The 17,894-nt window shown below is 43.2% G+C and overlaps 1 protein-coding gene across 1 annotated transcript in view; it reads left to right on the top strand.

Annotated features, from left to right (window-relative positions):
• apbb3 (amyloid beta (A4) precursor protein-binding, family B, member 3) overlaps window positions 1-17,894 on the top strand; it is an 85,394-nt gene that overhangs the window by 57,982 nt on the left and 9,518 nt on the right. Inside the window, exons 8-10 of the mRNA XM_067996591.1 lie at window positions 10,005-10,119; window positions 12,854-12,941; window positions 14,689-14,772. Of these exons, the coding sequence (XP_067852692.1) occupies window positions 10,005-10,119; window positions 12,854-12,941; window positions 14,689-14,772 (287 nt within the window). The remainder of the gene's footprint in view (window positions 1-10,004; window positions 10,120-12,853; window positions 12,942-14,688; window positions 14,773-17,894) is intronic.

Below are 17,894 nucleotides of genomic sequence, written 5' to 3'. Positions count from 1 at the left end.
TTATCTACCCTGCTAGTTACATCCTCAAAAAACTCCAATAAATATGTCAAACACGATTTCCCTTTCATAAAACCATGTTGACTCTAGGAACATAGGAATATAGCAACAGGAGTAGGCCATTCAGCCCCGCATGCCTGCTCCGCCATTTGATAAGATCATGGCTGATTTGTGATCTAACTCCATAAAACTGCCTTTGGCCCATATCCCTTAATACCTTTGGTTGCCAAAAAGCTATCTATCTCACATTTAAATTTAGCAATTGAGCTAGCATCAATTGCCGTTTGCAGAAGAGAGTTCAAAACTTCTACCACCCTTTGTGTGTAGAAATGTTTTCTAATCTCATTTCTGAAAGATCTGGTTCTAATTTTAGACTGTGCTCCCTACTCCTAGAATTCCCAACCAGCGGAAATAGTTTCTCTCTATCCACCCTATATGTTTCCCTTAATATCTTATAAACTTTGATCAGATCATCCCTTAACCTTCGAAACTCGAGAGAATACAACCCCAATTTGTGTAATCTCTCCTCATTACTTAACCCTTGAAGTCCGGGTATCATTCTAGTAAACCTATGCTGCACTCCCTCCAAGGCCAATATGTCCTTCCGAAGGTGCGGTGCCCAGAACTGCTCACAGTACTCCAGGTGCGGTCTAACCAAGGTTTTGTATAGCTGCAGCATAACTTCTGCCCCCTTGTACTCTAGTCCTCTAGATATAAAGGTCAGCATTCCATTAGCCTTATTGATTAGTTTCTGCACCTGTTCATGACACTTCAATGATCGATGTACCTGAACCCCTAAGTCCCTTTGGACATCCACTGTTTTTAAATTTTTACCATTTAGAAAGTACCCTGTTCTATCCTTTTTTGATCCAAAGTGGATGACCTCACATTTGTCTACATTGAATTCCATTTGTCACAGTTTTGCCCATTCACCTAATCTATCAATATCGCTTTGTAATTTTATGTTTTCATCTACACTGCTTACAATGCCACCAATCTTTGTGTCATCGTCAAACTTAGATGTGAGACTTTCTATGCCTTCATCTAAGTCGTTAATAAATATTGTGAATAATTGAGGCCCCAAGACAGATCCGTGCGGGACTCCACTAGTCACATCCTGCCAATGTGAGTACCTTCCCATTATCCCTACTCTCTGTTGCCTTTCGCTCAGCCAACTTCCTAACCAAGTCCGTACTTTTGCCTTGATTCCATGGGCTTCTATCTTAGCTAACATTCTCTTATGTGAGACCTTATCAAATGCCTTCTGGAAGTCCATATAAATAACATCCATTGACATTTCCCTGTCCACTACTTTAGTCACTTCTTCAAAAAATTCAATCAGGTTTGTCAGGCATGACCTACCTTTCACAAATCCATGCTGGCTTTCTCTGATTAACTGAAAACTCTCGAGGTGTTCAGTCACCCTATCCTTAATTATAGAATCCAGCATTTTCCCCACAACAGATGTTAGGCTAACTGGTCTATAGTTCCCTGGTTTCCCTCTCTCACCTTTCTTAAAAAGCGGAGTGACATGTGCAATTTTCCAATCGAGAGGGACAGTTCCTGAATCTAGAGAACTTTGAAAGATTATAGTTAGGGCATCTGCAACGTGCTCACCTACTTCCTTTAAAACCCTGGGATGGAAACCATCTGGTCCTGGGGATTTATCACTCTTTAGTGCTATTATTTTCTTCATTACTGTTGCTTTACTTATGTTAATTTTATCGAGTCCCTGTCCCCGATTCAATATAAGCTTTCTTGGGATTTCCGGCATGCTATCCTCTTTTTCTACTGTAAATACTGACGCAAAGTAATTGTCCAACATGTCCGCCATTTCCCCATTGTCAATGACAATATCCCCACTTTCAGTTTTTAAGGGGCCAACACTGCTTCTGACCGCCCTCTTTTTCCTAATGTAACTGTAAAAGTTCTTCGTATTGGTTTTGATATCCCTTGCAAGTTTCTTTTCATACTCTCTTTTTGTAGCTCTTACTATCTGTTTTGTGACCCTTTGTTGATCCTTGTATCTTTCCCATTCGCCAGGATCTCTGCCATTTTTTGCCTTTTTGTATGCCCTTTCCTTATGTCTTATACTGTCCCTTACCTCTTTAGTTGTCCATGGCTGTTTTTTTTGGCAAGTAGAGTTCTTGCCCCTCAGGGGTATAAACCGATTCTGTATCACGTTAAATGTTTCTTTAAACATTTCCCACTGATCATCAGTCGTTTTACCCATTAACAGATTTGCCCAGTTTACTGTGGACAGTCTCTGTCTCATCCCATTGAAGTCGGCCTTACCCAAGTCTAGAATCTTAGCAGCTGATTCACTTTTTCCCTTTCAAACACTACATTGAACTCGATCGTGTTATGATCACTATTGGATAGATGTTCACGCAGAGTTAAGCCGTTAACTAAATCTGGTTCATTACTCCTTACTAAATCTAGTATGGCTTGCCCCCTTGTTGCCTCTCGGACATACTGCTGTAGAAAACTATCCCGGACACACTCAAGAAATTCACTATCTTTCTGACAGTTGCTAGTCTGCTTTTCCCAATCTATGTGAAGGTTAAAGTCCCCCATTAAGACCACTATGCCTTTGCTACCTCTTTGATGATAGAGAAAGGTTGGAGACTGGAAGTGAAGGGAGGATTGCCAGGATGTGATGACTGATAGTCTTTATCAGCCTACAATATTGTCATGATTTGTTCTGATGCTCTTCAGTACTTCTGTTAATCTGCATCTGCCTCCTTTGCTACTCTACCTAACCACATTATGATTTTCTAAGTGCCTTGTTAGCACTTCCTTAATAATGGATTCCAGCATTTTCCTGATGACTCATGTCAGGCTAACTGGCCTGTAGTTTCCTGCTTTCTCTCTCCCTCCCTTCTTGAATAGCGGGGTCACATTTGCTACCTTCCAATCCGCTGGGACCATCCCAGAATCCAGGGAATTTTTGAAGATCATAACCAATGCATCTACGATCTCTGCAGCCACCTCTTTTAAAACCCTCGGATGTGGGCCATCAGGTCCAGGGGATTTATCAGCTTTTAGTCCCATTAGTTTCTCAAGTACTTTTTCTCTACTGATAATAATTACTTTAAGTTCCTCACTCTCATTAACTCCTTGGTTCCCCACTATTTCTGGTATGTTTTTTGTGTCGTCTACTGTGAACTCAGATACAAAATATTTGTTTAACGTCTCTGCCATTTCCTGATTCCCCATTATAATTTCTCCTGTCTCAGCCTCTAAGGGACCCACGTTTACTTTTTCTACTCTCTTCCTTTTTACATACTTGTAGAAGGTCTTACAATCTGTTTTACATTTCTTGCTCAATAACTTTCATATTCTATTTTCTCCCTTTTTATCAATTTTTTGGTCATCCTTTGTTGGTTTCTAAAACTCTCCCAATCCCCAGGCTTACTACTCTTCTTGGCAACATTTTAGGCCTCTTTTTGTAATCTAATATTATCCTTAACTTCTTTAGTTAGCCATGGGTGGATCACTTTTCCCGTGGAGTTTCGATTTCTCAATGGAATGTACATTTGTTGAGAATATTAAAATATTTCTTTAAATAAATATAGGAGAGTCACTAATAAATCCATTCGGGAATTCAGGAGAAACTTCTTTACCCAGAGAGTGGTGAGAATGTGGAACTCGTTACCACAAGGAGTAGTTGAGGTGAATAGTGTAGATGCATTTAAGGGGAAGCTGGATAAACACATGAGGGAGAAAGGAATAGAAGGGTGAGATGAAGTAGGGAGGGAGGAGGGTCATGTTGGGTATAAACGCTGGTACAGATCACGTAACTTGATGTAAATCCAGCAAGTTCTTAAAAATAACGGGGAGGCTGAGATGCCGTTTGTGCGAAGCAAAGAGCGGAGAGGCGTAAATCGACCAGCAAGTTCTAGAGATTTGCAACTCTCCGCCTATCTCTTAATCCCCTGAACTTGCCGGCCGATTTGTGCGTTAATAACACCGTGTGTCGTTAACACGCCGTTAATTTTCCAGCCAGATCCGGCCCCTTGTACTTAGCATCGGGGGAAGCCCTCTGCTGTCTCACCGACTCCCCACGTCAGTGTCCCAGGGAGTGGAGAAATAATAGAATTGCAGAATCTGACAGCGCAGACGGGCAGCGAGATCAAGAGATCATGTCGGGCGGGGTGTTTGGAGTTTAGGAGGAACGAGGCAGAGTTCAGAGGATCACAGATCACAGTAGCATCGATAAAACAGAGAGAGACCAGGAAGCTGATGATAGAGAAAGGTTGGAGACTGGAAGTGGAGGGAGGATTGACAGGAGGTAAAGACTGACAGTCTTTATCAGCCTACAATATTGTCATAATTTGTTCCGATGCTCTTCAGTACTTCTGTTAATCTGCCTCTGCCTCCTTTCGCTGCATAAACACAATATCCAACGGAGGTCGAGACCGTATTATATTTCACATAAATGCCCTTTACTATATACCAGACTTAGAATGTCCCTGTAATCTGACACAAATTACTTTACATCCACTAAGAGCTTAATGTCCCCTAAAGATTTCACTGAACCAGTTTAGATTACATTACAAATTCAGTTTGGACTGAATCTGGCAAAACATGAAAGAATTACGAACTTTACTCAGAATATTGTTAGTATATTATGAAGAGAAAATCAGACACAGCAAGGGATTGGTTCTAAGAGAGATCCATCCAATGGTCAGCAAGAACTGGTACTGAGATCCATCCAATGGTCATCAGGGATTGGTACCAGGAGAGATCCATCCAATGGTCATCAGGGATTGGTAGCAGGAGAGATCCATCCAATGGTCATCAGGGATTGGTACCAGGAGAGATCCATCCAATGGTCAGCAAGAACTGGTACTGAGAGATCCATCCAATGGTCATCAGGGATTGGTATCAGGAGAGATCCATCCAATGGTTATCAGGGATTGGTAGCAGGAGAGATCCATCCAATGGTCATCAGGGATTGGTACCAGGAGAGATCCATCCGATAGTCGGCAAGAACTGATACTGAGAGATCCATCCAATGGTCATCAGGGATTGGTATCAGGAGAGATCCATCCAATGGTTATCAGGGATTGGTAGCAGGAGCGATCCATCCAATGGTCATCAGGGATTGGTACCAGGAGAGATTCATCCGATGGTCGGCAAGAACTGATACTGAGAGATCCATCCAATGGTCATTAAGGACTGGTACTGAGAGATCCATCCAATGGTCAACAGGGATTGGTACCAGGAGAGATCCATCCAATGGTCATCAGGGATTGGTACCAGGAGAGATCCATCCAATGGTCAGCAAGAACTGGTACTAAGAGATCCGTCCAATGGTCATTGGGGACTGGTATTGAGAGATCCATCCAATGGTCAGCAAGAACTGGTACTGAGAGATCCAGCCAATGGTCATCAGGGATTGGTACCAGGAGAGATCCATCCAATGGTCATCAGGGATTGGTACCAGGAGAGATCCATCCAATGGTCAGCAAGAACTGGTACTAAGAGATCCGTCCAATGGTCATTGGGGACTGGTATTGAGAGATCCATCCAATGGTCAGCAAGAACTGGTACTGAGAGATCCATCCAATGGTCAACAGGGATTGGTTCTAGGAGAGGTCCAGCCATTGGTCAGCAGGGGACTGGTATCAGGAGAGATCCACCTATGGTGATCAGGGATTGGTGCTAAGAAAGATCCATCTGACGATCAGCTGGGATTGGTACCAGACAAATTGGTATGCATCAATAGGCAGATAGAAACAGACAATGAGATGGGCAGACAGACAGATACAGAGGTAAAGTGGGCCAGGATAGTACTAGAATGACATTCTGATTCTTGCTTCACACTTCCCTCTCAGCACATCTGATCTGAGGAGTCCCCAGCTCACCTGCAGGAAAATTAAGTGCCAGGCCCCAATTTGTCCTCCCCATTCCATCTGCAAGGCTGCCCCTGTTTGGAGCATAAACCTCCCAAGGGGATCTCCATGGCATCCCAGGCATAAGTGAGTGGACCTTTGGCCCTCTATCGTTCCGTTTGTTTATCTTCTCAGATTTGTAAATTGTTCCTTGTACGACAGGCCCATGCTAATGAGATGCCTCCACTGATCCCACAGACTCTGGTAGAATCAGCACTGGAGGGTATCAGCGGACGTGGTCCCAGCATAGAGTCTGGTTCACTGCCTATGGGATTTCAGGGCCCTAAACTATAGATAGACAGTCTATAGACAGACAGACTATAGACAGATTATAGACGGACAGGTTATAAGTAGACAGATTATAGGTAAACAGATAATAGACAAATAGACTATAGCTAAACAGACTTTAAGTAGTGGAAGCAGTGCTGGATCTAGTTCCAGAGAATGAAATAGGGCAAATGGAGTGTGTTTCAGTGGGAGAACATCTGGGTAATAGTGATCATAATATAATTTGGTTTAAAGTGGTCATGGAAAGGGACAAAGACAAATCAATGGTGAAAATATTCAACTGGAAGAAAGACAATTTCAGTGATTTGAGAAGGGATCGAGCACAGGTGGACTGGAAACAAAGGTTGGCCAGGAAAACAGTAAATAAGCAATGGCAGGCCTTCAAAGCAGAGATAGTTCGGGGACAAACCAAGTATATTCCCATAAGGAGGAAAGATGGGGCATCCACAGCGAGAGCTCCCTGGATGACAGAGGAAAATAGAGGTTAAAATAAAACAGAAAAAGGAGGTTGATGACAAATGTCAGGTACAGAATACAGTCGAAAACCAGGCAGAATACAGAGAGTGCAGGGGGAAATCAAATAAAGGATATAAGAGGGGCAAAGAGAGAGTATGAGAAAAGATTCGTGGGTAACATAAAAGGGAACCCAAAAATCTTTTATAAAGATATAAAAAGTAAAAGGATAGTTAAAGGAATGGTGGGGCCGATTAGAGACAAAAAAGGAAATCTTCTTGTGGAGGCAGAGGGCACGACTGAGGTACTGAATGAGGATTTTGTATCTGTCTTCACAAAAGAAGAGGATGAAGTTAATGTCGCTGTAGAGGAGGGAGTAGAGATATTGGATAGGATCAAAATAGATAGAAAGGAGGTGCAAAATAGATTAACATCGCCCGGTCCAGATGGGATGCATCCTAGATTGCTGAGGGAAGCTCGGGTGGAGATAGCAGAAGGTCTCAATTATTCACAATATTTATTAACGACTTAGATGAAGGCATAGAAAGTCTCATATCTAAGTTTGCCGATGACACAAAGATTGGTGGCATTGTAAGCAGTGTAGATGAAAACATAAAATTACAAAGCAATATTGATAGATTAGGTGAATGGGCAAAACTGTGACAAATGGAATTCAATGTAAACAAATGTAAGGTCATCCACTTTGGATCAAAAAAGGATAGAACAGGGTACTTTCTAAATGGTAAAAAGTTAAAAACAGTGGATGTCCAAAGGGACTTAGGGGTACAGGTACATAGATCATTGAAGTGTCATGAACAGGTGCAGAAAATAATCAAGAAGGCTAATGGAATGCTGGCCTTTATATCTAGAGGACTGGAGTACAAGGGGGCAGAAGTTATGCTGCAGCTATACAAAGCCCTGGTTAGACCGCACCTGGAGTACTGTGAGCAGTTCTGGGCACCGCACCTTCGGAAGGACATATTGGCCTTGGAGGGAGTGCAGCGTAGGTTTACTAGAATGATACCTGTACTTCAAGGGTTAAGTAATGAGGAGAGATTACACAAATTGGGGTTGTATTCTCTAGAGTTTCGAAGGTTAAGGGGTGATCTGATTGAAGTTTATAAGATATTAAGGGGAACAGATAGGGTGGATAGAGAGAAACTATTTCCGCTGGTTGGGGATTTTAGGAGTAGGGGGCACAGTCTAAAAATTAGAGCCAGACCTTTCAGGAGTGAGATTAGAAAACATTTCTACACATTAAGGGTGGTAGAAGTTTGGAACTCTCTTCTGCAAACGACAATTGATACTAGCTCAATTGCTAAATTTAAATGTGAGATAGATAGCTTTTTGGCAACCAAAGGTATTAAGGGATATGGGCCAAAGGCGGGTATATGGAGTTAGATCACAGATCAGCCATGATCTTATCAAATGGCGGAGCAGGCACGAGGGGCTGAATGGCCTACTCCTGTTCCTAGGTCTGACCACAATCTTTCAACCCTCCTTGGATATGGGAGCGGTGCCAGAGGACTGGACGATTGCAAATGTTACACCCCTGTTCAAAAAAGGGGAGAGGGATAAAGCTGGTAACTACAGGCCAGTCAGAAAAACAGAAAAAGGAGGTTGATGACAAATGTCAGGTGCAGAATACAGTCGAAAACCAGGCAGAATACAGAGAGTGCAGGGGGAAATCGAATAAAGGATATAAGAGGGGCAAAGAGAGAGTATGAGAAAAGATTAGTGGGTAACATAAAAGGGAACCCAAAAATCTTTGATGAAGACATAAAAAATAAAAGGATAGTTAAAGGAATGGTGGGGCTGATTAGAGACAAAAAATGTCAGTGGTGGGAAAACTACTAGAGATCATTGTCAAGGGAAAAATTAATCCTCACTGGGAGAAGCTTGGGTTAATAAGGGAGAGCCAGCAAGGATTTGTTAAAGGCAAATCCTGTCTGTCTAACCTGATTGAGTTCTTTGATGAAGTAACAGAGGAGGTTGATGAAGGTAGATATTGTTTACATTGACTTTCAAAAGGCATCTGATAACATATCACACATGGTATTAAAAGGGGCGGTGGTAATTTGGGTACGTAATTGGCTAAGGAATAGGAGGCAGAGTGCAATGGTGAAGGGATGTTTTTCTGACTGGAGAGACGTTTGCAGTGGGTTCCCCCAGGGATTGGTGTTAGGACCATCGCTTTTCTTGTTACATATAAGTGACCTGGACTTGGGTCCAGGGAGTACAATTTCTAAGTTTGCGAATGATACGAAACTTGGCAACGTAGTAAATAGTGAGCAGATTTCAAGAGGACATGGACAGACTTGTGAAATGGGCAGACACATGGCAGATACAATTTAATGTGGATAAGTGTGAACTGATGCACTTTGGGATGAACAATATGGAGAGACAGTATAATCTAAATGGTACTATTTTGAGGGGGGTGCAAGAGCAGAGGGACCTGGGGGTGCACATTCACAAATCTTTGAAGGTGGGAGGGTATTTGATAAGGCGGTTAAGAAAGTGTATGGGATACTTGGCTTTGTAAATAGGGACATTGAATACAAAAACTAGTAAGTCATACTAAACCTTTACAAATCACTGGTTAGGCCTCAGCTGGAGTATTGTGTCCAATACTGGGCACCACACTTTAGGATGGATGTCAAGGCCTTGGAGAGGGTGCAGAGGAGGTTTACCAGGATGATTCCAGGGATGAGAGACTTCAGTAATGAGGGGGCATTGGAAAAGCTGGGATTGTTCTCCTTAGAGCAGAGAAGGTTAAAGGGAGACCTGATAGAGGTATTCAAAATTATGAGGGGTTTTGATAGATCAAGTAGGGAGAAACTGTTTCCAGTGACAAGTGGGTCGGTAACCAGAGGTCACAGAATTAAAATAATTGGTAAAAGAACTCGAGGAAAAATTAGGAGAAATCTTTTCACACAGAGGGTTGTTAAGATCAGGAACGCACTCCCTGAAAGGGCGGTGGGAGCAGATTCCATAGGAACTTTCAAAAGGCAATTGGACATGAAATTGAAGAGGATTAATTTGCAGGGTTATGGGGAAAAAGCTGGGGTGTGGGACTAGATTGGAGAACTCTTTCAAAGAGCCGGCACAGGCACGACGGGCCGAATGGCCTCCTTCTGTGCTGCAAGATTCTATGATCCTATGATTATATAAGTAAACAGACTATAGACAGGCAGACGATAAATAGACAGACTGTAGACATGCAGACTATAAGTAGACAGGCTATAGACAGACAGATTATAGATAGAAAGACAGGCAGACATGGATTGACATAATGTTTGCTCCGGTTATGGGATGTTTGCCAGGTGTGTTCACTGTTAAATCTGTTTCTTTCCCCCCCCCGGGTAGAGATTTTGCCTACGTCGCAAGTGACAAGGACACGTGCATGCTGAAGTGTCACGTCTTCCACTGCGACACACCTGCAAAAGCCATCGCCACCGCCCTTCACCAGATGTGCTCCCAGGCAAGTCCTCTTCATTACTTGGAAAGCTAACCTGTTGCCGGGATCTGTTCCATTCAACCCGACAACGACTGCAGCTTTTTCGTTTGTTCTCCGGACGTGGGCAACGCTCACAGGGCGGTATTTATTGCCCATTAAAAAGGCAAAGGGAATGTTGGCCTTTATCTCAAGGGGGGACTAGAATACAGTGGGGTGGAAGCTATGTTACAGCTGTACAGAGCTCTGGTTAGACCCTATCTGGACTTCTGTGTTCAGTTCTGATCACCGCACCTCAGGAAGGATAGATTGGCCTTGGAGGGGGTGTAGAGCAGACTCACCAGAATGACACCGGGGCTAAAAGGGTTAAATTATGAGGACAGGTTGCACAGACTAGGCTTGTATTCCCTTGAGTATAGAAGATTAAGGGGTGATCTAATTGAGGTGTTTAAGATGATTAAAGGATTTGATAGGGTAGATCGAGAGAAACTATTTTCCTCTGGTGGGGGGAGTCCAGAACAAGGGGGCAGAACCTTAAAATTAGAGCTCGGCCGTTCAGGGGTGATGTCAGGAGGCACTTCTTCACACAAAGGGGAGTGGAAATCTGGAACTCTCTCCCCCAAAAAGCTGTTGAGGCTGGAGGTCAATTGAAAATTTCAAAACTGAGATTGATAGATTTTTGTTAGGTAAGGGTATTAAGGGTCACGGAACTAAGGTGGGTAAATGGAGTTAAGATTCAGATCATCCATGATCTAATTGAATTGCAGAACAGGATCAAGGGGCTGAATGGCCTCCTCCTGCTCCTGCTCCTATCCTTTGTTGCCCCAAGGGCATTCAGAGTCAAAGCACATAGTGATGGACTGGAGTCACCTGTAAATCAGCCTATTAATTACCAGACAGATTGAATTCAATTGCATCACTTACCATGGTGGGATTTGAACTCACATTTGCTGGGTTGCTGGTCTAGTACCATTACCATTACCATTAAGCTACCATGCCCATAACTCGGTTTCTTTACGTTTTCTTGTCAGCTGTCGGCCTTGGCATTGTGGTAACACCCTTACCTCTGAGCCAAGAAGGTTATGGGCTCAAACCCTACTCTAGGAATTGAGCACAAAATCTCAACTGCAGTACTGAGGGAGTGCTGCACTGTTGGAGGTGCCATTTTACAGATACATGGTCAAACTGAGGCCCTGCCTGCCCTCTCGAGCGGATGCAAAAGATCCCACAGTACTAATTGAAGAAGAGCGGGGGAGTAGTGTCCTGGCCAACATTTATCCCTCAACCAACAGCACTAAAACTAAACTAATTGGTCATTTATCTCATTGTTGTTTGTGGGATCTTGCTGTGCCCAAATTGGCTGCTGCGTTTCCCTCCATTACAACAGTGACTACACTTGATGAGTACTTTGGGACGTCCTGAGATCATGAAAGGTGCTATATAAATGCAAGTTCTTTCTTGACTTATTCTTGTGGAGTCTCTTACCTATGTGACCTCCTTCATTGGGCGCAGTAGAGGTGAGGACCATATGGACTATTTAATGACCACTATTAAAGTGACCATTTATCCTGTGTGAATCTACACATTGAGTGTTGGCAGGCCATTCAACCGTGGGGCATCACAATCAAGGCCAATTCCGATTTCCGCACATGCAACGCTTCCCAGCGGTAGTCACTGGATCGTGATCAGGAACAACAGGCCTTGGCTGGTTCTCCCCCTCTCTAACCCAGGGCTTTCACCATCTTATGGTGGAGGATAGAGATGTGTGTCTTGTTAAAGTAACCTGTACGTGAGTACAGACTAGACTTACGTACTTCAGTGTGGCAGTCAGTTGAAGTGTCTCAGTATCTGCCTGAAAAACCCAATGGGGGTCATTTTGACTTAGGATGATAGTGTAAAACGATTGATTTCAATTCAGCCGCCCGTTATACATCTCTCCTGATTTCAATTCAGCCGCCCGTTATACATCTCTCCTGATTTCAATTCAGCCCCCCGTTATACATCTCTCCTGATTTAAATTCAGCTGCCCGTTATACATCTCTCCTGATTTCAATTCAGCCGCCCGTTATACATCTCTCCTGATTTCAATTCATCCTCCCGTTATACATCTCTCCTGATTTCAATTCAGTTGCCCGTTATACATCTCTCCTGATTTCAATTCAGCCTCCCGTTATACATCTCTCCTGATTTCAATTCAGCCGCCCGTTATACATCTCTCCTGATTTCAATTCAGCCGCCCGTTATACATCTCTCCTGATTTCAATTCAGCCGCCCGTTATACATCTCTCCTGATTTCAATTCATCCTCCCGTTATACATCTCTCCTGATTTCAATTCAGTTGCCCGTTATACATCTCTCCTGATTTCAATTCAGCCGCCCGTTATACATCTCTCCTGATTTCAATTCATCCTCCCGTTATACATCTCTCCTGATTTCAATTCAGCCGCCCGTTATACATCTCTCCTGATTTCAATTCAGCCGCCCGTTATACATCTCTTCCGATTTCAATTCAGTCGTCCATTATACATCTCTCCTGATTTCGATTCAGTTGTCCGTTATACATCTCTCCCGATTTTCATATCCATTGACTTCAACTGATACGAAAAGCGGAAAAAGCAGAGCAGAAAAATGGGCTCAACACTTTCCCCCGAAGTCAAAATTATCCCCGTTCAATCTAGAGTACGAACTCAATAATCTAACAGGGTGGTAACCAAATCTGTGATGTGTCTCGGAATCTGATACCATCTCCAACTCATTCCAGATCATGGCAGAACGAGCAATGACTAACGACTCATCGAATGTTTCAGGAATGGAGGAGGGCATCTCCCCAGTTGGCCTATCTCTACCAGGTACCTTCAACCTCATGAAGAATCATTCATTTAACACAGCTCTCTTACAGAGATAGGAATGTCTACATACAGGTCTACATTAATCATCATCAACAAAGCAAACTCCAGATCTCAAGCCACGATCCCACCCCATGCTCTGTACCTTTCCTATCACTTGTCCAGTTTTGGACTTGAGGAGGGACAGTTGACAATCTAGTCTGAACACAGCCTGAGACATCCAGTGTCCTTCTCCTTTGTTCCTCACTAGATCTTTTTCGAGGAGTGTTTTGAATCAGCTACCTTACTATCATGGACCAAGAGAAGATGGTGGGTAATTGTAAATTGATGGCTAATGTATAATCTTAATTTTCAAGACGGATTTGAAAAAGACCCTTCACAAAACTCAAGACTAAAGAAAAAGCCTCTGAGATCCAAGATAAAGTAATTTGGATTGTCCATTGGCTAAATGGTGGGGAAGCCATCAATGGTAATGGTTCAAATTGGGCAACCAAAGCCACTGAAGACCACTAGAGACCTCTGTTCTTTCTAATGTTCAGTAATGACCTCCACTGCCTCAGCTATGCTTCTTTCGCTGACTAAGTGGGGGTAGGTGGTAAGATGATGTGGTGAATGGATTTCTCTATAAGGGAATTGAATTCTCTGTGTAAAGAAGTTTCTTTTGCTCTCTGCTCTAAATCTCTTACGTTTAATCTTGTATCTATGGCCCCTCATTCTTGATACCTCGACTACTGGAAACAGTCTTTATATATCTACCCCGTCCCATTGTTTCATCATTTTAAACACTTCTATCATATCGCCCCGTAATTTGCGTTGTTCTAACGATAAAAGCCCAATTAGTCGGTGCGCTAGGCTTCGCGCCAATGTTAATTGCGTGCCGTGTAAACCAAGTGTGAACTGGCTTTAAGATAAAGAGGAGTAAGGCTCTGGATTCAGGCTGCATTTACGATGTAACTGCAGCGTTGGTGCGAAGGGCAGCCACTTTATATGGTTGTAGTGTGAATGCACCATAGGAGGCTGGGAGGTACAAACGGTGTAAATGTAACCAGATTATTTGACAAGGACCAAAATGACAGATGCAGGTTGAAAATGAACAAGCCTCAAGTGGACAGGAGATAGGAAGAAAGTTTGTTCCTCACAAACCTCTGGGTTTGGAACAGGCTCAGCAACAACAGTTGATGGCAAGGACTTGGTTAAATATCTGTTTGGGAATGAGTTTCCAGGATCGAGGGACAGATAAAGACTGAGGTGAGCAAATACTGCTTGGGACACAATGATTCTTGTGCTGCTGGGACCAAGCTGGTGGTGGGAAAGGAGGGTATGGAGGAGTGAAGGAAGATGGGTGGGTTGAGTCCATAATGGGGTGGAGTGTAGAGGAGTTGTGGGAGGTGATTAAATGGGTGGGGTAGAGTCCATCATAGCGTAGAGTATATACGGGCTGTGGAAGGAGATTAAATGAGTGGGGTAGAGTCCATGATAGGGGAGAGGGTACAGGGGCTGTGGGAAAATATTAAATGGATGGATAGAGTCCATGATAAGGTGGAGGGTAAGGGGGCTATGCCGGGGAGAGGAGATGAGTGGCCCATTCATGTTATCTGCTTTCTTATATGTTCTAAGGACTTGACTTTATAAGAGGCGAGACATTTCCAAACTGTGCATTCTGACTGTAGGGCTGCGCTGTTTGACGGTATGTTTATTTTACACAAGTACCGCAGGTCTCTGTGACCGCCCATCTACCTTTCTGTTCCAGTTGATCTCCTGGAGGCCGTGAGGCAATCGGTGCAGAGGTTTCAGGTGCAGTACATCGGCCGTCTCCCTGTGGCTGATTCAATGGGTGAGTAAATCTCTGAGTGAAACCGGGAAAACTACGATCGATTTTGAGTCAATCCCGGTGTGACGAGGACGTGAAGCAAAACTAATCTTTGGAGTGCAAAATCGAGACTTCTTATTTAAGCAATTCAAAAATAAAAATGTGGCAAGTTAGATTCTGTCTTTCTGCCAGTTTTCATAGCTCCCTCTCCCGAAGGTGCGGGAATTGCCGCAGACATCGGCAGCTGGAACGAGGCACCCATTTTTTAATCCATTCTCGGGATGTGGGCGTCGCTGGCGAGGCCGGCATTTATTGCCCATCACCGGTTGCCCCTTGAGAAGGTGGTGGTGAGCCGCCGCCTTCTTGAACCGCTGCAGTCCGTGTGGTGAAGGTTCTCCCACAGTGCTGTTGGGTCAGGAGTTCCAGGATTTTGACCCAGTGAGGATGAAGGATCATAGGAACATAGGAACAGGAGTAGGCCATTCAGCCCCTCGTGCCTGCTCCGCCATTTGATAAGATCATGGCTGATCTGTGATCTAACTCCATATACCTGCCTTTGGCCCATATCCCTTAATACCTTTGATTGCCAAAAAGCGATCTATCTCACATTTAAATTGAGCAATTGAGCTAGTATCAGTTGCCGTTTGTGGAAGAGAGTTCAAAACTTCTACCACCCTTTGTGTGTAGAAATGTTTTCTAATTTCGCTCCTGAAAGGTCTGGCTCTAATTTTTAGACTGTGCCCGCTACTCCTAGAATCCCCAACCAGCGGAAATAGTTTCTCTCTATCCACCCTATCTGTTCCCCTTAATATCTTGTAAACTTCAATCAGATCACCCCTTAACCTTCGAAACACGAGAGAATACAACCCCAATTTGTGTAATCTCTCCTCGTAACTTAACCCTTGAAGTCCGGGTATCATTCTAGTAAACCTACGCTGCACTCCCTCCAAGGCCGAAATGTCCTTCTGAAGGTGCGGTGCCCAGAACTGCTCACAGTACTCCAGGTGTGGTCTAACCAGGGTTTTGTATAGCTGCAGCATAACTTCTGCCCCCTTGTACTCCAGTCCTCTAGATATAAAGGCCAGCATTCCATTAGCCTTCTTGATTATTTTCTGCACCTGTTCATGACACTTCAATGATCTATGTACCTGAACCCCTAAGTCCCTTTGGACATCCACTGTTTTTAACTTTTTACCATTTAGAAAGTACCCTGTTCTATCCTTTTTTGATCCAAATTGGATGACCTCACATTTGTTTACATTGAATTCCATTTGTCACAGTTTTGCCCATTCACCTAATCTATCAATATCGCTTTGTAATTTTATGTTTTCATCTACACTGCTTACAATGCCACCAATCTTTGTGTCATCAGCAAACTTAGATATGAGACTTACTATGCCTTCATCTAAGTCGTTAATAAATATTGTGAATAATTGAGGCCCCAAGACAGATCCCTGCAGGACTCCACTAGTCACATCCTGCCAATGTGAGCACCTTCCCATTATCCCTACTCTCTGTCGCCTTTCGCTCAGCCAACTTCCTAACCAAGTCCATACTTTTCCCTTGATTCCATGGGCTTCTATCTTAGCTAACAGTCTCTTATGTGGGACCTTATCAAATGCCTTCTGGAAGTCCATATAAATAACATCCATTGACATTCCCCTGACCACTACTTTAGTCACCTCTTCAAAAAATTCAATCAGGTTTGTCAGGCACGACCTACCTTTCACAAATCCATGCTGGCTCTCTCTGATTAACTGAAAATTCTTGAGGTGTTCAGTCACCCTATCCTTAATTATAGACTCCAGCATTTTCCCACAACAGATGTTAGGCTAACTGGTCTATAATTCCCTGGTTTCCCTCTCTCTCCTTTCTTAAAAAGCGGAGTGACAAGTGCAATTTTCCAATCTAGAGGGACAGTTCCTGAATCTAGAGAACTTTGAAGTTATAGTTAGGGCATCTGCAATGTGCTCACCTACTTCCTTTAAAACCCTGGGATGGAAACCATTTGGTCCTGGGGATTTATCACTCTTTAGTGCTATTATTTTCTTCATTACTGTTGCTTTACTTATGTTAATTTTATCGAGTCCCTGTCCCCGATTCAATATTAGTTTTCTTGGGATTTCCAGCATGCTATCCTCTCTTTCTACTGTAAATACTGACGCAAAGTAATTGTTCAACATGTCCGCCATTTCCCCATTGTCAATGACAATATCCCCACTTTCAGTTTTTAAGGGGCCAACACTGCTCCTGACCACCCTCTTTTTCCTAATATAAGTATAGAAGTTCTTTGTATTGTTTTTGATATCCCTTGCAAGTTTCTTTTCATACTCTCTTTTTGTAGCTCTTACTATCTGTTTTGTGACCCTTTGTTGATCTTTGTATCTTTCCCATTCGCCAGGATCTCTGCCATTTTTTGCCTTTTTGTATGCCCTTTCCTTATGTCTTATACTGTCCCTTACCTCTTTAGTTGTCCATGGCTGCTTTTTTTGGCAAGTAGAGTTCTTGCCCCTCAGGGGTATAAATCGGTTCTGTATCACGTTAAATGTTTCTTTAAACATTTCCCACTGATCATCAGTCGTTTTACCCATTAACAGATTTGCCCAGTTTACTGTGGACAGTCTCTGTCTCATCCCATTGAAGTCGGCCATACCCAAGTCTAGAATCTTAGCAGCTCATTCACTTTTTTCCCTTTCAAACACTACATTGAACTCGATCATGTTATGATCGCTATTGGATAGATGTTCACGCACAGTTAAGCCGTTAACTAAATCTGGTTCGTTACTCATTACTAAATCTAGTATGGCTTGCCCCCTTGTTGCCTCTCGGACATACTGCTGTAGAAAACTATCCCGGACACACTCAAGAAATTCACTACCTTTCTGACAGTTGCTAGTCTGCTTTTCCCAATCTATGTGAAGGTTAAAGTCCGCCATTAAGACCACTATGCCTTTGTTACACACTTGTCTAATCTCTGCATTTATACAATCTAGCACTTCAGAGCTACTGCCAGGGGTCCTATACACAATTCCCACTATAGTCTTAGATCCTTTCCTATTTCTCAATTCAACCCATAAGGTCTCTGTTGGCTGCTTACCTCTCGTTATATCCCCCTTTATCATTGAAGTGATTTCATCTCTAATCAT

This window comes from Heptranchias perlo, chromosome 14 (assembly GCF_035084215.1).
Source record: "Heptranchias perlo isolate sHepPer1 chromosome 14, sHepPer1.hap1, whole genome shotgun sequence".
In the NCBI taxonomy this organism is placed as follows: Eukaryota; Metazoa; Chordata; class Chondrichthyes; order Hexanchiformes; family Hexanchidae; genus Heptranchias; species Heptranchias perlo.
The sequence above is the reverse complement of the archived record's forward strand: the minus strand, read 5'-3'. Positions and strand labels throughout refer to the sequence as shown.